This window comes from Oncorhynchus clarkii, unplaced genomic scaffold (genome assembly GCF_045791955.1).
Source record: "Oncorhynchus clarkii lewisi isolate Uvic-CL-2024 unplaced genomic scaffold, UVic_Ocla_1.0 unplaced_contig_12587_pilon_pilon, whole genome shotgun sequence".
NCBI lineage: Eukaryota > Metazoa > Chordata > Actinopteri > Salmoniformes > Salmonidae > Oncorhynchus > Oncorhynchus clarkii.
The window spans coordinates 4,490-27,069 of NW_027258129.1; the positions used below are offsets into that span (position 1 = coordinate 4,490).

The 22,580-nt window shown below is 48.4% G+C and overlaps 1 protein-coding gene across 11 annotated transcripts in view; it reads right to left on the reverse strand.

Annotated features, from left to right (window-relative positions):
• Positions 1–504: 504 nt before the first annotated feature.
• LOC139395746 (neurocalcin-delta A) overlaps positions 505–22,580 on the reverse strand; it is a gene marked incomplete at its 3' end in the record, with an annotated part of 76,828 nt that continues 54,752 nt past the window's right edge. For 9 of the 11 annotated variants that reach the window (XM_071143099.1, XM_071143097.1, XM_071143100.1 and 6 more), the window contains 3 exon segments: positions 505–630; positions 5,960–6,065; positions 9,254–9,655. In XM_071143099.1, the coding sequence (XP_070999200.1) occupies positions 533–630; positions 5,960–6,065; positions 9,254–9,631 (582 nt within the window). In that variant the 5' untranslated portion in view covers positions 9,632–9,655. 11 annotated transcript variants of the gene reach the window in all.

The window sequence follows — 22,580 nt, forward strand, 5'->3', positions numbered from 1 at the left end:
GGAGGTTGGTGGACGTAACAGACTGGTTAGTGGAGGTTGGTGGACGTAACAGACTGGTTAGTGGAGGTTGGTGGATGTAACAGACTGGTTGGTGGAGGTAACAGACTGGTTAGTGGAGGTTGGTGGATGTAACAGACTGGTTAGTGGAGGTTGGTGGATGTAACAGACTGGTTGGTGGATGTAACAGACTGGTTAGTGGAGGTTGGTGGATGTAACAGACTGGTTAGTGGAGGTTGGTGGATGTAAAACTGGTTAGTGGAGGTTGGTGGAGGTAACAGACTGGTTAGTGGAGGTTGGTGGATGTAACAGACTGGTTAGTGGAGGTTGGTGGATGTAACAGACTGGTTAGTGGAGGGTGGTGGATGTAACAGACTGGTTAGTGGATGTAACAGACTGGTTAGTGATCCACACAGCATGAGGGGGTCTTCGATCTCACACTAAGGGGTGAGACATACACAGGAATGAAACGAACAGGAAACCTAAATGAATAGAGTGTAGCCTTACATTGTCTTGACCCCCAAGGTAGGGCGGTTTAGAACTGCCCAGCGCTGCTGGGGTCACACTGTAACAGACGCACGATGGAGGGGTCACTTTTAGCCCCTTTAATGAACTCTTCCAGAGACAGTTTACCTGGAGAAACACAACAGGAGACAGTCAGGTTAGATTAACCTGTAATGAACTCTTCCAGAGACAGTTTACCTGGAGAAACACAACAGGAGACAGTCAGGTTAGATTAACCTTTAATGAACCCCCTTAGAGACAGTTTACCTGGAGAAACACAACAACAGGAGACAGTCAGGTTAGATTAACCTTTAATGAACTCTTCCAGAGACAGTTTACCTGGAGAAACTCAACAGGAGACAGTCAGGTTAGATTAACATTTAATGAACCCCCTTAGAGACAGTTTACCTGGAGAAACACAACAGGAGACAGTCAGGTTAGATTAACCTTTAATGAACCCCCTTAGAGACAGTTTACCTGGAGAAACACAACAACAGGAGACAGTCTGGTTAGATTAACCTTTAATGAACTCTTCCAGAGACAGTTTACCTGGAGAAACTCAACAGGAGACAGTCAGGTTAGATTAACATTTAATGAACCCCCTTAGAGACAGTTTACCTGGAGAAACACAACAGGAGACAGTCAGGTTAGATTAACCTTTAATGAACTCTTCCAGAGACAGTTTACCTGGAGAAACACAACAGGAGACAGTCAGGTTAGATTAACCTTTAATGAACTCTTCCAGAGACAGTTTACCTGGAGAAACACAACAGGAGACAGTCAGGTTAGATTAACCTTTAATGAACCCCCTTAGAGACAGTTTACCTGGAGAAACACAACAACAGGAGACAGTCAGGTTAGATTAACCTTTAATGAACTCTTCCAGAGACAGTTTACCTGGAGAAACTCAACAGGAGACAGTCAGGTTAGATTAACATTTAATGAACCCCCTTAGAGACAGTTTACCTGGAGAAACACAACAGGAGACAGTCAGGTTAGATTAACCTTTAATGAACCCCCTTAGAGAGACAGTTTACCTGGAGAAACACAACAGGAGACAGTCAGGTTAGATTAACCTTTAATGAACCCCCTTAGAGACAGTTTACCTGGAGAAACACTAGAGTATATATCATTATCAAATAGAGACCTCGACGTTTGGACAACAATCTGAAAACCATTGAGTAAATAGGTCCCCAACTGGTGGTAACCCTAGAAGTCAGATGTGGGATTATTAACAGCTGGTAACCCTAGTAGTCAGATGTGGGATTATTAACAGGTGGTAACCCTAGTAGTCAGATGTGGGATTATTAACAGGTGGTAACCCTAGTAGTCAGATGTGGGATTATTAACAGGTGGTAACCCTAGTAGTCAGATGTGGGATTATTAACAGGTGGGATTATTAACAGCTGGTAACCCTAGTAGTCAGATGTGGGATTATTAACAGGTGGTAACCCTTGTAGTCAGATGTGGGATTATTAACAGGTGGTAGCCCTAGTAGTCAGATGTGGGATTATTAACAGGTGGTAGCCCTAGTAGTCAGATGTGGGATTATTAACAGGTGGGATTATTAACAGCTGGTAACCCTAGTAGTCAGATGTGGGATTATTAACAGGTGGTAACCCTAGTAGTCAGATGTGGGATTATTAACAGGTGGTAGCCCTAGTAGTCAGATGTGGGATTATTAACAGGTGGTAGCCCTAGTAGTCAGATGTGGGATTATTAACAGGTGGTAGCCCTAGTAGTCAGATGTGGGATTATTAACAGGTGGTAACCCTAGTAGTCAGATGTGGGATTATTAACAGGTGGTAGCCCTAGTAGTCAGATGTGGGATTATTAACAGCTGGTAACCCTAGTAGTCAGATGTGGAATTATTAACAGGTGGTAGCCCTAGTAGTCAGATGTGGGATTATTAACAGCTGGTAACCCTAGTAGTCAGATGTGGGATTATTAACAGGTGGGATTATTAACAGCTGGTAACCCTAGTAGTCAGATGTGGGATTATTAACAGGTGGGATTATTAACAGCTGGTAACCCTAGTAGTCAGATGTGGGATTATTAAACAGGTGGTAACACAGTATCCACATGTTCATATCGTCATACCATCCTTCTCATCCCAGGATTTAGGGTATTACCGGTTTAGCACAGAAGGGGGCGCTAAAAAAAACCAAGAAAAGCCAACTGGGCCTCTATTACCAGAATGCTAACCAAATTACCACAAACTAATAGCAAAATCACATTGACGCTGTTAGCTAAATGCTAACAAGCGAAAAAGTACATAAACGAATTGCAAAGACAAACAAATCCCTCTCATAAAGTTATACAAGCATAGCTAGTAGTTACCGGATGTAGAGTTAAACAAGCATAGTTAGTAGTTACCGGATGTAGAGTTATACAAGCATAGTTAGTAGTTACCGGATGTAGAGTTATACAAGCATAGTTAGTAGTTACCGGATGTAGAGTTATACAAGCATAGTTAGTAGATACCGGATGTAGAGTTAAACAAGCATAGTTAGTAGTTACCGGATGTAGAGTTAAACAAGCATAGTTAGTAGTTACCGGATGTAGAGTTATACAAGCATAGTTAGTAGTTACCGGATGTAGAGTTAAACAAGCATAGTTAGTAGTTACCGGATGTAGAGTTAAACAAGCATAGCTAGTAGTTACCGGATGTAGAGTTAAACAAGCATAGTTAGTAGTTACCGGATGTAGAGTTATACAAGCATTGTTAGTAGTTACCGGATGTAGAGTTAAACAAGCATAGTTAGTAGTTACCGGATGTAGAGTTATACAAGCATAGTTAGTAGTTACCGGATGTAGAGTTATACAAGCATAGCTAGTAGTTACCGGATGTAAAGATATACAAGCATAGTTAGTAGTTACCGGATGTAGAGTTATACAAGCATAGTTAGTAGTTACCGGATGTAGAGTTATACAAGCATAGTTAGTAGTTACCGGATGTAGAGTTATACAAGCATAGTTAGTAGTTACCGGATGTAGAGTTATACAAGCATAGTTAGTAGTTACCGGATGTAGAGTTATACAAGCATAGTTAGTAGTTACCGGATGTAGAGTTATACAAGCATAGTTAGTAGTTACCGGATGTAGAGTTATACAAGCATAGTTAGTAGTTACCGGATGTAGAGTTATACAAGCATAGTTAGTAGATACCGGATGTAGAGTTAAACAAGCATAGTTAGTAGTTACCGGATGTAGAGTTATACAAGCATAGTTAGTAGTTACCGGATGTAGAGTTAAACAAGCATAGTTAGTAGTTACCGGATGTAGAGTTATACAAGCATAGTTAGTAGTTACCGGATGTAGAGTTAAACAAGCATAGTTAGTAGTTACCGGATGTAGAGTTATACAAGCATAGTTAGTAGTTACCGGATGTAGAGTTATACAAGCATAGTTAGTGTACATCCGGTAACACTAACACGGTATACCCTATACCAGTACACTAACACGGTATACCCTATACCCTATACCAGTACACTAACACGGTATACCCTATACCAGTACACTAACACGGTATACCCTATACCAGTACACTAACACGGTATACCCTATACCAACACACTAACACGGTATACCCTATACCAGTACACTAACACGGTATACCCTATACCAACACACTAACACGGTATACCCTATACCAGTACACTAACACGGTATACCCTATACCAATACACTAACACGGTATACCCTATACCAGTACACTAACACGGTATTCCCTATACCAGTACACTAACACGGTATACCCTATACCAGTACACTAACACGGTATACCCCATACCAACACACTAACACGGTATACCCTATACCAGTACACTAACACGGTATACCCTATACCAGTAAACTAACACGGTATACCCTATACCAGTACACTAACACGGTATACCCTATACCAACACACTAACACGGTATACCCTATACCAGTACACTAACACGGTATACCCTATACCAGTACACTAACACGGTATACCCTATACCAGTAAACTAACACGGTATACCCTATACCAGTACACTAACACGGTATACCCCATACCAACACACTAACACGGTATACCCTATACCAGTACACTAACACGGTATACCCTATACCCTATACCAATACACTAACACAGTATACCCTATACCAATACACTAACACGGTATACCCTATACCAATACACTAACACGGTATACCCTATACCAGTACACTAACACGGTATACCCTATACCAACACACTAACACGGTATACCCTATACCAGTACACTAACACGGCATACCCTATACCAGTACACTAACACGGCATACCCTATACCAGTACACTAACACGGTATACCCTATACCAGTACACTAACACGGTATACCCTATACCAGTACACTAACACGGTATACACTATACCAGTACACTAACACGGTATACCCTATACCCCATACCAGTACACTAACACAGTATACCCTATACCAGTACACCAACACGGTATACCCTATACCAGTACACTAACACGGTATACCCTATACCCTATACCAATACACTAACAAAGTATACCCTATACCAATACACTAACACGGTATACCCTATACCCTATACCAGTACACTAACACAGTATACCCTATACCAGTACACTAACACGGTATACCCTATACCAGTACACTAACACGGTATACCCTATACCCTATACCAATACACTAACACGGTATACCCTATACCAGTACACTAACACGGTATACCCTATACCCTATACCAATACACTAACACAGTATACCCTATACCAATACACTAACACAGTATACCCTATACCAATACACTAACACGGTATACCCTATACCCTATACCAGTACACTAACACAGTATACCCTATACCAGTACACTAACACAGTATACCCTATACCAGTACACTAACACGGTATACCCTATACCAATACACTAACACGGTATACCCTATACCAGTACACTAACACGGTATACCCTATACCCTATACCAATACACTAACACAGTGTACCCTATACCAATACACTAACACAGTATACCCTATACCAATACACTAACACGGTATACCCTATACCCTATACCAGTACACTAACACGGTATACCCTATACCAGTACACTAACACGGTATACCCTATACCAGTACACTAACACGGTATACCCTATACCAATACACTAACACGGTATACCCTATACCAGTACACTAACACGGTATACCCTATACCAGTACACTAACACGGTATACCCTATACCAGTACACTAACACGGTATACCCTATACCAGTACACTAACACGGTATACCCTATACCAGTACACTAACACGGTATACCCTATACCAATACACTAATACGGTATACCCTATACCAGTACACTAACACGGTATACCCTATACCAGTACACTAACACGGTATACCCTATACCAGTACACTCCCTCTATTGGCTGCCACTGTAGGCTGTAATGTGTGTATGAGATGAGATGTACCGTCTCTGTTGGTGTCCATCTGTCTGAAGATCTTCTCTGTTCTCTTCTCTGGAGTAGACTCATCCTCTGGCATCTTCATCACAGACGACACCATCTTATAGATCGCCTGGAGAATAAACACACAGACACCATCTTATAGATCACCTGGAGAATTAAACACACAGACACCATCTTATAGATCACCTGGAGAATTAAACACACAGACACCATCTTATAGATCACCTGGAGAATAAACACACAGACACCATCTTATAGATCACCTGGAGAATTAAACACACAGACATCCTGGAGAATTAAACACACAGACACCATCTTATAGATCACCTGGAGAATTAAACACACAGACACCATCTTATAGACCACCTGGAGAATTAAACACACAGACACCATCTTATAGATCACCTGGAGAATTAAACACACAGACACCATCTTATAGATCACCTGGAAAATTAAACACACAGACACCATCTTATAGATCACCTGGAGAATTAAACACACAGACACCATCTTATAGATCACCTGGAGAATTAAACACACAGACACCATCTTATAGACCACCTGGAGAATTAAACACACAGACACCATCTTATAGATCACCTGGAGAATTAAACACACAGACACCATCTTATAGATCACCTGGAGAATTAAACACACAGACACCATCTTATAGATCACCTGGAGAATTAAACACACAGACACCATCTTATAGATCACCTGGAGAATTAAACACACAGACACCATCTTATAGACCACCTGGAGAATTAAACACACAGACACCATCTTATAGATCACCTGGATAATTAAACACACAGACACCATCTTATAGATCACCTGGAGAATTAAACACACAGACACCATTTTATAGATCACCTGGAGAATTAAACACACAGACACCATCTTATAGACCACCTGGAGAATTAAACACACAGACACCATCTTATAGATCACCTGGAGAATTAAACACACAGACACCATCTTATAGATCACCTGGAGAATTAAACACACAGACACCATCTTATAGACCACCTGGAGAATTAAACACACAGACACCATCTTATAGATCACCTGGAGAATTAAACACACAGACATCATCTTATAGATCACCTGGAGAATTAAACACACAGACACCATCTTGTACCCTGAACAAAAATATAAACACAACATGTAAAATGTTGGTCTCATGAGCTGAAATAAAAGATCCCAGAAATGTAAAAAAAAAATTTAAAAAATGGAGCGATAATATTTTTGTTCAGTATAGATGTCTACAAATAACAATGAATCTCTAAATGTTCCATGATGATAAAATGAGATCTTCACTCTGCAACACGGTCTGGAAGGTTCTATTGGAGGAATATGGTCTGGAAGGTTCTATTGGAGGAATATGGTCTGGAAGGTTCTATTGGAGGAATATGGTCCAGACTACGGCTCTGCAACACGGTCTGGAAGGTTCTATTGGAGGAATATGGTCTGGAAGGTTCTATTGGAGGAATATGGTCTGGAAGGTTCTATTGGAGGAATATGGTCTGGAAGGTTATATTGGAGGAATAAGGTCTGGAAGGTTCTATTGGAGGAATATGGTCTGGAAGGTTCTATTGGAGGAATATGGTCTGGAAGGTTATATTGGAGGAATAAGGTCTGGAAGGTTATATTGGAGGAATAAGGTCTGGAAGGTTCTATTGGAGGAATATGGTCTGGAAGGTTATATTGGAGGAATAAGGTCTGGAAGGTTCTATTGGAGGAATATGGTCTGGAAGGTTCTATTGGAGGAATATGGTCTGGAAGGTTCTATTGGAGGAATATGGTCTGGAAGGTTCTATTGGAGGAATATGGTCCAGACTACGGCTCTGCAACAGTCTGGAAGGTTCTATTGGAGGAATATGGTCTGGAAGGTTATATTGGAGGAATATGGTCCAGACTATGGCTCTGCAACACGGTCTGGAAGGTTCTATTGGAGGAATATGGTCTGGAAGGTTCTATTGGAGGAATATGGTCCAGACTACGGCTCTGCAACACGGTCTGGAAGGTTATATTGGAGGAATAAGGTCTCGAAGGTTCTATTGGAGGAATATGGTCTGGAAGGTTCTATTGGAGGAATACGACTACGGCATTGCCAGTGATAATGGCATTGTCAGGAAATACTTGAATCCTTAGTCAATTATTTTTCTCTAAGTCTTTCTCTGCTAGATACATGGCCATAGGAAAGTCTTTAGAGTAAATTACCTGTTGAAACAGTACATGTAGCAGAGGGACTGTCTGCCAGCGAGCTGGGAGCTCGGACTGGTCTGGGACTGGGAGCTAGGACTGGTCTGGGACGGAGCTAGGACTGGTCTGGGACGGAGCTAGGACTGGTCTGGGACGGAGCTAGGACTGGTCTGGGAGCTAGGACTGGTCTGGGACTGGGAGCTAGGACTGGTCTGGGACTGGGAGCTAGGACTGGTCTGGGACTGGGAGCTATGACTGGTCTGGGACTGGGAGCTATGACTGGTCTGGGACTGGGAGCTAGGACTGGTCTGGGACTGGGAGCTAGGACTGGTCTGGGACTGGGAGCTAGGACTGGTCTGGGACTGTCTGCCAGCGGGCTGGGAGCTCGATCTGGTCTGGGACTGGGAGCTAGGACTGGTCTGGGACTGGGAGCTAGGACGGAGCTAGGACTGGTCGGGGACGGAGCTAGGACTGAGCTAGGACTGGTCTGGGACTGTCTGCCAGCGGGCTGGGAGCTAGGACTGGTCTGGGACTGTCTGCCAGCGGGCTGGGAGCTCAAACTGGTCTGGGACTGTCTGCCAGAGGGCTGGGAGCTAGGACTGGTTTGGGACTGGGAGCTAGAACTGGTCTGGGACTGGGAGCTCGGACTGGTCTGGGACTGGGAACTCGGACTGGTCTGGGACTGGGAACTCGGACTGGTCTGGGACTGGGAACTCGGACTGGTCTGGGACTGGGAACTCGGACTGGTCTGGGACTGGGAACTCGGACTGGTCTGGGACTTGGAACTCGGACTGGTCTGGGAGTGTCTCCCAGCGGGCTGGGAGCTAGGTCTGGTCTGGGACTGTCTCCCAGCGGGCTGGCAGCTCTAACTGGTCTGGGACTGTCTGCCAGCGGGATGGGAGCTAGGACTGGTCTGGGACTGTCTCCCAGCGGGCTGGCAGCTCTAACTGGTCTGGGAATGTCTGCCAGCGGGATGGGAGCTCCAGCATCTCAGACATGCTCATGCATCTGTTCCCATCCAGGTCGTGCATACCGTGCCTACAAATAACTCACACCAGAACTACAAATCCCAGCTCTCTGTTCCTGCCTCACCTGTACGATCTCCAGCATCTCAGACTTGCTGATGTATCCGTTCCCGTCCAGGTCGTACATGCTGAAGGCCCACTTCAATTTCTGCTCCAGCTTGCCCCGCGAAGTGACGCTCAGGGCGATGATGAACTCCCGGAAGTCTATCGTCCCGTCCCCGTTGGCGTCGAAGGTGCGGAAGACGTGCTCTGCGAACTTGGAGGCGTCTCCGTAAGGGAAGAAGTTACCGTAGATCTTCTTAAACTCCTCCATGGAGAGGTTCCCGCTGGGGCAGTCCCTCAGGAAGCCCTTATACCACTCCTGAATCTCATGCTCTGTGAAGTCCGTGCTCTCCAGCAGATCCTGCATCACCTCAGGGCGGAGTTTGCTGTTCTGCTTCCCCATGACTGGTGGTTACTATAGTAACAGCTGGAAGAGAGAGAGAGAGAGGGGAAACAGAAGCTGAGAAAAGGAGAGGAAGATGTCCACTAGTACTGAAGACCATGATGATAACAGCTAACAGAAAGAACAACATGTTGGCTGTATGTTGACGGCTGTACAGAGAAATTAGAGATGCACATCCTACAAGACACAGGAGAAGAAAAAGGACCCACAACGTATGTTTGGTTGTTTGCATATCAAAGAAAGCTTCATTAGAAGACTACTTAGTTATCAGAGCAGCAAAGTAAGCAGACAGAACAGTATCGCTCTACTGCTATGCAACCAAACCGCCTGTATCCTTCTAAGGTACCCTCATTGTGGAACGAGGGAGAAGTGTACTTCACTGTGCCCAGGAGTCTTCACATGCTCAAATGTAACCAAACATATTGTTCTGTCTGAAGTGATGGAATATTCCATGCAGACAGACAGACAGAAATATGTCCATGTACTGAACGTAAGGCTGTAGAAAACACCTGGAGACAGACACTACTGAACGTAAGGCTGTAGAAAACACCTGGAGACAGACACTACTGAACCTACGGCTGTAGAAAACACCTGGAGACAGACACTACTGAACGTAAGGCTGTAGAAAACACCTGGAGACAGACACTACTGAACGTACGGCTGTAGTAAACACCTGGAGACAGACACTACTGAACGTAAGGCTGTAGAAAACACCTGGAGACAGACACTACTGAACGTAAGGCTGTAGAAAACACCTGGAGACAGACACTACTGAACGTACGGCTGTAGTAAACACCTGGAGACAAACACTACTGAACGTATGGCTGTAGAAAACACCTGGAGACAGACACTACTGAACGTACGGCTGTAGAAAACACCTGGAGACAGACACTACTGAACGTATGGCTGTAGAAAACACCTGGAGACAGACACTACTGAACGTATGGCTGTAGAAAACACCTGGAGACAGACACTACTGAACGTAAGGCTGTAGAAAACACCTGGAGACAGACACTACTGAACGTATGGCTGTAGAAAACACCTGGAGACAGACACTACTGAACCTACGGCTGTAGAAAACACCTGGAGACAGACACTACTGAACGTATGGCTGTAGAAAACACCTGGAGACAGACACTACTGAACGTATGGCTGTAGAAAACACCTGGAGACAGACACTACTGAACCTACGGCTGTAGAAAACACCTGGAGACAGACACTACTGAACCTACGGCTGTAGAAAACACCTGGAGACAGACACTACTGAACGCACGGCTGTAGAAAACACCTGGAGATAGACACTACTGAACGTAAGGCTGTAGTAAACACCTGGAGACAGACACTACTGAACCTACGGCTGTAGAAAACACCTGGAGATAGACACTACTGAACGTATGGCTGTAGAAAACACCTGGAGACAGACACTACTGAACCTACGGCTGTAGAAAACACCTGGAGACAGACACTACTGAACCTATGGCTGTAGAAAACACCTGGAGACAGACACTACTGAACGGGTACGGCTGTAGAAAACACCTGGAGACAGACACTACTGAACGTATGGCTGTAGAAAACACCTGGAGACAGACACTACTGAACGTAAGGCTGTAGAAAACACCTGGAGACAGACACTACTGAACGTAAGGCTGTAGAAAACACCTGGAGACAGACACTACTGAACCTACGGCTGTAGAAAACACCTGGAGACAGACACTACTGAACGTAAGGCTGTAGAAAACACCTGGAGACAGACACTACTGAACCTACGGCTGTAGAAAACACCTGGAGACAGACACTACTGAACGCTAGCTTGCCTAGAGAACACGTGATAAAGGTGCTGAGATCATACTACAGAACTATAACAGTTGACAGAGCGATGAGTCATACTACAGAACTATAACAGTTGACAGAGCGATGAGTCATACTACAGAACTATAACAGTTGACAGAGCGATGAGTCATAAGGGACCACTAAAAGCTACCTGGCTCCTTCCTCCTCATGATGAGACAAGAGAAGTAAATTCACAAAATCCACCACTTCAGTGCAAGACACCACTTCATAACAAACTCAACTTCACAAAGCTCATAGGTCATTTACCGCTCAAGAGAAACAAGACACACTAAGTTCAGCACCAAACCCAACTTCATCAAGTTCCTAAGTGGTTTCCGGATGGGCCTTACACAGTACAGCTCTAGAGAAGGGCTGGTAGATCGTCTACTATGTACCAGACAGAGCTGAGGCCTTATACAGGACAGCTCTAGAGAAGGGCTGGTAGATCGTCTACTATGTACCAGACAGAGCTGAGGCCTTACACAGTGCACCTCTAGAGAAGGGCTGGTAGATCGTCTAAGCTGAGGCCTTACACAGTGCAGCTCTAGAGAAGGGCTGGTAGATCGTCTAAGCTGAGGCCTTACACAGTGCAGCTCTAGAGAAGGGCTGGTAGATCGTCTAAGCTGAGGCCTTACACAGTGCACCTCTAGAGAAGGGCTGGTAGAGCGTCTAAGCTGAGGCCTTAAACAGTGCACCTCTAGAGAAGGGCTGGTAGAGCGTCTAAGCTGAGGCCTTACACAGTACAGCTCTAGAGAAGGGCTGGTAGAGCGTCTAAGCTGAGGCCTTACACAGTGCAGCTCTAGAGAAGGGCTGGTAGATCGTCTACTATGTACCAGATAGAGCTGAGGCCTTACACAGTGCACCTCTAGAGAAGGGCTGGTAGAGCGTCTAAGCTGAGGCCTTACACAGTGCAGCTCTAGAGAAAGGCTTGAATGTAGTTTGCATACACTTAGGTTGGAGTCATTTAAACTCGTTTTTCAACCACTCCACATATTTCTTGTTAACAAACTATAGTTTGGCAAGTCGGTTAGGACATCTACTTTGTGCATTACACAAGAGTAATTTTTCCAACAATTGTTTACAGACAGATTATTTAATTTATAATTCACTGTGTCACAATTCCAGTGGGTCAGAAGTTTACATACACTAAGATTACTGTGCCTTTAAACAGCTTGGAAAATTCCAGAAAATTATGTCACGGCTTTAGAAGCTTCTGATAGGCTAATTGACATAATGAGTCAATTGGAGGTGAACCTGTGGATGTATTTCAAGGCCTACCTTCAAACTCAGTGCCTCATTGCTTGACAAATCAAAAGAAATTAGCCAAGACCTCAGAAAAATAACTGTAGACCTCCACACGTCTGGTTCATTCAATTTCCTGAAGGTACCACGTTCATCTGTACAAACAATAGTTACGCAACACCATGGGACCACATTCCACATTCTTAAAATAAAGTGGTGAGCCTAACTGACCTAAGACACGGAATTTTTACTAGGATTAAATGTCAGGAATTGTGAAAAACTGTCTGAAGGTGAATGTAAACTTCCGACTTCCAACTGTATGAACCAGACAGCTGCGGAGTAGAGGAGTCTGTCCTCAGGAGAATGTGTTCATCCTCCTCTCAGCGGCCGGAAAGTCTGTCTCATATCACAACGTCTCTGACGTTTCCTACTTTAAAAAAAAAAATAGACCCTTTTTCGTGGTATCCAATTGGTAGTAGTTACAGTCTTGTCTCATCGCTGCAACTCCAGTACGGACTCGGGAGAGGCGAAAGTCGAGAGCCGTGCGTTCTCCGAATCACCACCGAACCAAGCTTCTTGACACAATGCCCACTTAACCCGGAAGCCAGCCGCACCAATGTGTCGGAGGAAATACCGTACACCTGGCGACCGTGTCAGCGTGCCCGGCCCGCCAACAGGAGTCGCTAGTTAGTGCGCGATGGGAAAAGGACATTCCTGCCGGCCAAACCCTCCCCTAACCCAGACGACGCTGGGCCAAACCCTCCCCTAACCCAGACGACGCTGGGCCAAACCCTCCCCTAACCCGGACGACACTGAGCCAAACCCTCCCCTAACCCGGACGACACTGGGCCAAACCCTCCCCTAACCCGGACGACGCTGGGCCAAACCCTCCCCTAACCCCGGACGACGCTGGGCCAAACCCATGGACAGAGACAGGAGAGGAGACATGGACAGGGAGAGGAGACATGGACAGGGAGAGGAGACATGGACAGAGACAGGAGAGGAGACATGGACAGAGACAGGAGACACCCGTTAGGATCTCTCCACCTCCCCTAGAGAGACAGGACACCCGTTAGGATCTCTCCACCTCCCCTAGAGAGACAGGACACCCGTTAGGATCTCTCCACCTCCCCTAGAGAGAGACACTCAGCATTCTGGAGACCTTTAAACTGCCGCCTGGTTCTCTCAGTAGTTGCCATGGAAACCTCCAGCACAGACTAGAGACCATTGATAAGCTGTAAAAACACCCTGAGAGTGAGGGGAGATGGAGGGAGGAAAAATGGAGAGAAGGAAGGGAGGAGATATGGAGGGAGGGGGTATGGAAGGAGATATGTAGGGAACGGAGGAGATATGGAGGGAGGGGATATGGAAGGAGATATGTAGGGAACGGAGGAGATATGGAGGGAGGGGATATGGGAGGAGATATGTATGGAACGGAGGAGATATGGAGGGAGGGGATATGGGAGGGGATATGGAAGGAACGGAGGAGATATGGAGGGAGGGGGTATGGGAGGGGATATGGAAGGAGATCTGGAGGGAGGGAGGAGATATGTAGGGAACGGAGGAGATATGTAGGGAGGGGTTATGGGAGGGGATATGGAAGGAGATCTGGAGGGAGGGAGGAGATATGTAGGGAACGGAGGAGATATGTAGGGAGGGGGTATGGGAGGGGATATGGAAGGAGATCTGGAGGGAGGGAGGAGATATGTAGGGAACGGAGGAGATATGTAGGGAGGGGATATGGGAGGGGATATGGAAGGAGATCTGGAGGGAGGGAGGAGATATGTAGGGAACGGAGGAGATATGGAGGGAGGGGATATGGGAGGGGATATGGAAGGAACGGAGGAGATATGGAGGGAGGGGATATGGGAGGGGATATGGAAGGAACGGAGGAGATATGGAGGGAGGGGGTATGGGAGGGGATATGAAAGGAGATCTGGAGGGAGGGAGGAGATATGTAGGGAACGGAGGAGATATGTAGGGAGGGGATATGGGAGGGGATATGGAAGGAGATCTGGAGGGAGGGAGGAGATATGTAGGGAACGGAGGAGATATGTAGGGAGGGGGTATGGGAGGGGATATGGAAGGAGATCTGGAGGGAGGGAGGAGATATGTAGGGAACGGAGGAGATATGTAGGGAGGGGGTATGGGAGGGGATATGGAAGGAGATCTGGAGGGAGGGAGGAGATATGTAGGGAACGGAGGAGATATGTAGGGAGGGGGTATGGGAGGGGATATGGAAGGAGATCTGGAGGGAGGGAGGAGATATGTAGGGAACGGAGGAGATATGTAGGGAGGGGGTATGGGAGGGGATATGGAAGGAGATCTGGAGGGAGGGAGGAGATATGTAGGGAACGGAGGAGATATGTAGGGAGGGGGTACGGGAGGGGATATGGAAGGAGATCTGGAGGGAGGGAGGAGATATGTAGGGAACGGAGGAGATATGTAGGGAGGGGGTATGGGAGGGGATATGGAAGGAGATCTGGAGGGAGGGAGGAGATATGTAGGGAACGGAGGAGATATGTAGGGAGGGGATATGGGAGGGGATATGGAAGGAGATCTGGAGGGAGGGAGGGGATATGTAGGGAACGGAGGAGATATGTAGGGAGGGGGTATGGGAGGGGATATGGAAGGAGATCTGGAGGGAGGGAGGAGATATGTAGGGAACGGAGGAGATATGTAGGGAGGGGGTATGGGAGGGGATATGGAAGGAGATCTGGAGGGAGGGAGGAGATATGTAGGGAACGGAGGAGATATGTAGGGAGGGGATATGGAAGGAGATCTGGAGGGAGGGAGGAGATATGTAGGGAACGGAGGAGATATGTAGGGAGGGGGTAAGGGAGGGGATATGGAAGGAGATCTGGAGGGAGGGAGGAGATATGTAGGGAACGGAGGAGATATGTAGGGAGGGGGTACGGGAGGGGATATGGAAGGAGATCTGGAGGGAGGGAGGAGATATGTAGGGAACGGAGGAGATATGTAGGGAGTGGATATGGGAGGGGATATGGAAGGAGATCTGGAGGGAGGGAGGAGATATGTAGGGAACGGAGGAGATATGTAGGGAGGGGGTATGGGAGGGGATATGGAAGGAGATCTGGAGGGAGGGAGGAGATATGTAGGGAACGGAGGAGATATGTAGGGAGGGGATATGGAAGGAGATCTGGAGGGAGGGAGGAGATATGTAGGGAACGGAGGAGATATGTAGGGAGGGGGTATGGGAGGGGATATGGAAGGAGATCTGGAGGGAGGGAGGAGATATGTAGGGAACGGAGGAGATATGTAGGGAGGGGGTATGGGAGGGGATATGGAAGGAGATCTGGAGGGAGGGAGGAGATATGTAGGGAACGGAGGAGATATGTAGGGAGGGGGTATGGGAGGGGATATGGAAGGAGATATGTAGGGAACGGAGGAGATATGTAGGGAGGGGGTATGGGAGGGGATATGGAAGGAGATATGTAGGGAACGGAGGAGATATGTAGGGAGGGGGTATGGGAGGGGATATGGAAGGAGATATGTAGGGAACGGAGGAGATATGTAGGGAGGGGGTATGGGAGGGGATATGGAAGGAGATATGTAGGGAACGGAGGAGATATGTAGGGAACGGAGGAGATATGTAGGGAGGGGGTATGGGAGGGGATATGGAAGGAGATATGTAGGGAACGGAGGAAATATGTAGGGAACGGAGGAGATATGTAGGGAGGGGGTATGGGAGGGGATATGGAAGGAGATATGTAGGGAACGGAGGAGATATGTAGGGAACGGAGGAGATATGTAGGGAGGGGATATGGGAGGGGATATGGAAGGAGATCTGGAGGGAGGGAGGAGATATGTAGGGAACGGAGGAGATATGTAGGGAGGGGGTATGGGAGGGGAAATGGAAGGAGATATGTAGGGAACGGAGGAGATATGTAGGGAGGGGGTATGGGAGGGGATATGGAAGGAGATATGTAGGGAACGGAGGAGATATGTAGGGAGGGGGTATGGGAGGGGATATGGAAGGAGATATGTAGGGAACGGAGGAGATATGTAGGGAACGGAGGAGATATGTAGGGAGGGGGTATGGGAGGGGATATGGAAGGAGATATGTAGGGAACGGAGGAGATATGTAGGGAACGGAGGAGATATGTAGGGAGGGGGTATGGGAGGGGATATGGAAGGAGATATGTAGGGAACGGAGGAGATATGTAGGGAACGGAGGAGATATGTAGGGAGGGGATAGTACTTCCTTAACTTACCCTCGTAGTGACTCACTGATGAACTGAGAGAGTGAGGGGGGAGAAGAGTGAGGGCTGGTGGTTAGTGGGGTGTGTGTGTGTGACCTGAGAGAGTGAGGGGGGAGAAGAGTGAGGGCTGGTGGTTAGTGAGGTGTGTGTGTGTGTGTGATTGACCTGAGAGAGTGAGGGGGGAGAAGAGTGAGGGGGGAGAAGAGTGAGGGCTGGTGGTTAGTGAGGTGTGTGTGTGTGTGTGTGTGTGTGTGTGTGATTGACCTGAGAGGGGGGGGGGGGGGGGGCTTGTGGTTAGTGGGGTGTGTGTGTGTGATTGACCTGAGAGGGGGAGAAGAGTGAGGGCTGGTGGTTAGTGAGGTGTGTGTGTGTGTGATTGACCTGAGAGGGGGGGGGGGGCTTGTGGTTAGTGGGGTGTGTGTGTGTGTGTGTGTGTGTGTGTGTGTGTGTGTGTGTGTGATTGACCTGAGAGAGTTAGGGGAGAAGAGTGAGGGATGGTGGTTAGTGGTGTGTGTGTGTGTGATTGACCTGAGTGAGTGAGGGGAGAAGAGTGAGGGCTTGTGGTTAGTGGGGTGTGTGTGATTGACCTGAGAGGGGGGGGGGGCTGGTGGTTAGTGGGGTGTGTGTGATTGACCTGAGAGGGGGGGGGGGGCTTGTGGTTAGTGGGGTGTGTGTGATTGACCTGAGAGAGGAGGGGGCCTGGTGGTTAGTGGGGTGTGTGTGATTGACCTGAGAGGGGGGGGGGGGGGGGGCTGGTGGTTAGTGGGGATAGCTGGTTTTAGCCTGGCTAAAAACCATGGCAAGCTAGCTGGCTTTAGCCTGGCTAAAAACATGGCAAGCTAGCTGGTTTTAGCCTGGCTAAAAGGATAGCCTATAGATCACATGAAGGGCCCAAGCCACAACACTGCCTCCACAGCTGAGGAGAGGATGATACAGGGGTCGACATGTCCAGGTAGGAAACAGCACGATGACAACAGCACGGTGACATGGTGACAACAGCACGGTGACAACAGCATGGTGACAACAGCACGGTGACATGGTGACAACAGCACGGTGACAACCTCATACCTCATATTTCCAGCTTAGAGGAGTGAAATCAATTGAGACAACAAAGCTCCAGACACTCACACACACCTCCCCCCCCCCCTACTACGACAGCTGCTCTGTGGGGGAATGACCTGCTCCCCCCCCCCCCCCCCCCTCCCCTACTACGACAGCTGCTCTGTGGGGGAATGACCTGCCCCCCCCCCACTACGACAGCTGCTCTGTAGGGGAATGACCTGCCCCCCCCCTACTACGACAGCTGCTCTGTGGGGGAATGTCCTGCTCCCCCCCCACCTCCCCCTCCCCTACTACGACAGCTGCTCTGTGGGGGAATGTTCTGCTCCCTTAAGACCGGATGTATCTGGTTTTCAGGGACGGTATCTTCAGCTTCCGTTTCCCCTGAAAACCGGATGTGGGGACTCCGCTTAGGGGTTTCTGTTATGCCTGCCACTCTGGGATAAGCTGTAAACACTCACATAGAAGATGATGAGGAGGAGAGGGGAAAGGACGAAGAGGACGAGAGGGAGGAAGAGAAAGAGGAGGAGAGGGAGGAGGAGAAAGAGGAGGAGAGGGAGGAGGAGAAAGAGGAGGATAAAGAAGAGGAGAGGGAGGAGGAGAAAGAGGAGGAGAGGGAGGAGGAGAAAGAGGAGGAGAAAGAGGAGGGAGGAGGAGAAAGAGGATGAGAGGGAGGAGGAGAAAGAGGAGGAGAGGGAGGAGAAAGAGGACGAGAGGGAGGAGGAGAAAGAGGACGAGAGGGAGGAGGACGAAGAGAGGGAGGACGAAGAGGACGAGAGGGAGGAGGTGAAAGAGGAGGACAAGCAGGAGGAAGAGGAGGAGCAGGAGAAAGAGGAGGAGGACGAAGAGGAGGAGGAAGAGGACGAGGAGAGGGAAGAGGAGAGGGAGTAGGAGAGGGAGGACGAAGAGGAGGAGCAGGAGGAAGAGGAGAGGGAAGAAAAGGAGGAGTAGGAGAGGGAGGAGGAGCAAGACACTCCCCAGGCCCACTCTACTGTACCCCAACCCTGCCTAAACCACCCTGCCTAAACCACTGTATTACAGTCTACTGTACCCCAACCCTGCCTAAACCACCCTGCCCAAACCCTGCCTAGACCACCCTGCTTAAACCACCCTGCCTAAACCATCCTGCCTAAACCACCCTGCCTAAACCACCCTGCCTAAACCACCCTGCCTAAACCACCCTGCCTAAACCACCCTGCCTAAACCACCCTGCCTAAACCACCCTGCCTAAACCACCCTGCTTATACCATCCTGCCTAAACAACCCTGCCTAAACCACCCAGCCTAAACCACCCTGCCTAAACCATCCCGCCTAAACCACCCTGCCTAAACCACCCTGCCTAAACCATCCTGCCTAAACCAACCTGCCTAAACCATCCTGCCTAAACCACCCTGCCTAAACCACCCAGCCTAAACCACCCTGCCTAAACCACTGTATTACAGACTACTGTACCCCAAGCCTGCCTAAACCACCCTGCCTAAACCACCCTGTCTAACCCACCCTGCCTAAACCACCCTGCCTAAACCACCCTGTCTAAACCACCCTGCCTAAACCACCCTGCCTAAACCACCCTGCCTAACCCACCCTGCCTAAACCACCCTGCCTAAATCATCCCGCCTAAACCACCCTGCCTAAACCATCACGCCTAAACCACCCTGCCTAAACCACCCTGCCTAAATCATCCTGCCTAAACCATCCTGCCTAAACCATCCTGCCTAAACCATCCTGCCTAAACCATCCTGCCTAAACCACCCTGCTTATGCCATCCTGCCTAAACAACCCTGCCTAACCCACACTGCCTAAACCACCCTGCCTAAATCATCCTGCCTAAACCACCCTGCCTAAACCATCCCGCCTAAACCACCCAGCCTAAACCACCCTGCCTAACCCACCCTGCCTAAACCACCCTGCCTAAACCACCCTGCCTAAACCACCCTGTCTAAACCACCCTGCCTAAACCACCCTGCCTAAACCACCCTGCTTATACCATCCTGCCTAAACAACCCTGCCTAAACCACCCTGCCTAAACCATCCCGCCTAACCCACCCTGCCTAAACCATCCCGCCTAAACCACCCTGCCTAAACAACCCTGCCTAAACCACCCTGCCTAAACCATCCCGCCTAACCCACCCTGCCTAAACCATCCCGCCTAAACCACCCTGCCTAAACCACCCTGCCTAAACCACCCTGCCTAACCCACCCTGCCTAACCCACCCTGCCTAACCCACCCTGCCTAAACCACCCTGCCTAAACCACCCTGCTTATACCATCCTGCCTAAACAACCCTGCCTAAACCACCCTGCCTAACCCACCCTGCCTAAACCATCCCGCCTAAACCACCCTGCCTAAACCACCCTGCCTAAACCATCCTGCCTAAACCACCCTGCCTAACCCACCCTGCCTAAACCACCCTGCCTAACCCACCCTGCCTAACCCACCCTGCCTAACCCACCCTGCCTAACCCACCCTGCCTAAACCACCCTGCCTAAACCACCCTGCCTAAACCACCCTGCCTAAACCACCCTGCTTATACCATCCTGCCTAAACAACCCTGCCTAAACCACCCTGCCTAACCCACCCTGCCTAAACCATCCCGCATAACCCACCCTGCCTAAACCACCCTGCCTAAACAACCCTGCCTAAACCACCCAGCCTAACCCACCCTGTGAATTGTTGTGAAGGGTTAGATACTACTGCACTGTTGGAGCTAGGAACACAAGCATTTAGTTAGATACTACTGCACTGTTGGAGCTAGGAACACAAGCATTTAGTTAGATACTACTGCACTGTTGGAGCTAGGAACACAAGCATTTAGTTAGATATTACTGCACTGTTGGAGCTAGGAACACAAGCATTTAGTTAGATATTACTGTACTGTTGGAGCTAGGAACACAAGCATTTAGATAGATATTACTGCACTGTTGGAGCTAGGAACACAAGCATTTAGATAGATACTACTGTACTGTTGGAGCTAGGAACACAAGCATTTAGTTAGATACTACTGCACTGTTGGAGCTAGAAACACAAGCATTTAGTTAGATACTACTGCACTGTTGGAGCTAGAAACACAAGCATTTCACTTTTAGTAGCCTGACAATCCCCTGCCACTAGCAGGTAAGTAGCCTGACAATCCCCTGCCACTAGGGGGTAAGTAGCCTGACAATCCCCTGCCACTAGCGGGTAAGTAGCCTGACAATCCCCTGCCACTAGGGGGTAAGTAGCCTGACAATCCCCTGCCACTAGGGGGTAAGTAGCCTGACAATCCCCTGCCACTAGCAGGTAAGTAGCCTGACAATCCCCTGCCACTAGCAGGTAAGTAGCCTGACAATCCCCTGCCACTAGCAGGTAAGTAGCCTGACAATCCCCTGCCACTAGCAGGTAAGTAGCCTGACAATCCCCTGCCACTAGCAGGTAAGTAGCCTGACAATCCCCTGCCACTAGCAGGTAAGTAGCCTGACAATCCCCTGCCACTAGCAGGTAAGTAGCCTGACAATCCCCTGCCACTAGCAGGTAAGTAGCCTGACAATCCCCTGCCACTAGCAGGTAAGTAGCCTGACAATCCCCTGCCACTAGCAGGTAAGTAGCCTGACAATCCCGCCACTAGCAGGTAAGTAGCCTGACAATCCCCTGCCACTAGCAGGTAAGTAGCCTGACAATCCCCTGCCACTAGCAGGTAAGTAGCCTGACAATCCCCTGCCACTAGCAGGTAAGTAGCCTGACAATCCCCTGCCACTAGCAGGTAAGTGGCCTGACAATCCCCTGCCACTAGCAGGTAAGTGGCCTGACAATCCCCTGCCACTAGCAGGTAAGTGGCCTGACAATCCCCTGCCACTAGCAGGTAAGTAGCCTGACAATCCCCTGCCACCAGGAGGTAAGTAGCCTGACAATCCCCTGCCACTAGCAGGTAAGTAGCCTGACAATCCCCTGCCACTAGCAGGTAAGTAGCCTGACAATCCCCTGCCACTAGCAGGTAAGTAGCCTGACAATCCCCTGCCACTAGCAGGTAAGTAGCCTGACAATCCCCTGCCACTAGCAGGTAAGTAGCCTGACAATCCCCTGCCACTAGCAGGTAAGTGGCCTGACAATCCCCTGCCACTAGCAGGTAAGTGGCCTGACAATCCCCTGCCACTAGCAGGTAAGTGGCCTGACAATCCCCTGCCACTAGCAGGTAAGTAGCCTGACAATCCCCTGCCACTAGCAGGTAAGTGGCCTGACAATCCCCTGCCACTAGCAGGTAAGTGGCCTGACAATCCCCTGCCACTAGCAGGTAAGTGGCCTGACAATCCCCTGCCACTAGCAGGTAAGTAGCCTGAGTTGGGTGTTTGCCAGAGACTGGCCCATTGGGAGGGGTTGAACAACTAAAGGATCTGACTGTTTAAAAAGAGAAAGGAGTCAACAACTAGAGGATCTGAATCAGTGTTGAAAAGGAGTCAACAACTAGAGGATCTGAATCAGTGTGTAAAAGGAGTCAACAACTAGAGGATCTGAATCAGTGTTTAAAAGGAGAAAGGAGTCAACAACTAGAGGATCTGAATCAGTGTGTAAAAGGAGTCAACAACTAGAGGACCTGAATCAGTGTTTAAAAGGAGTCAACA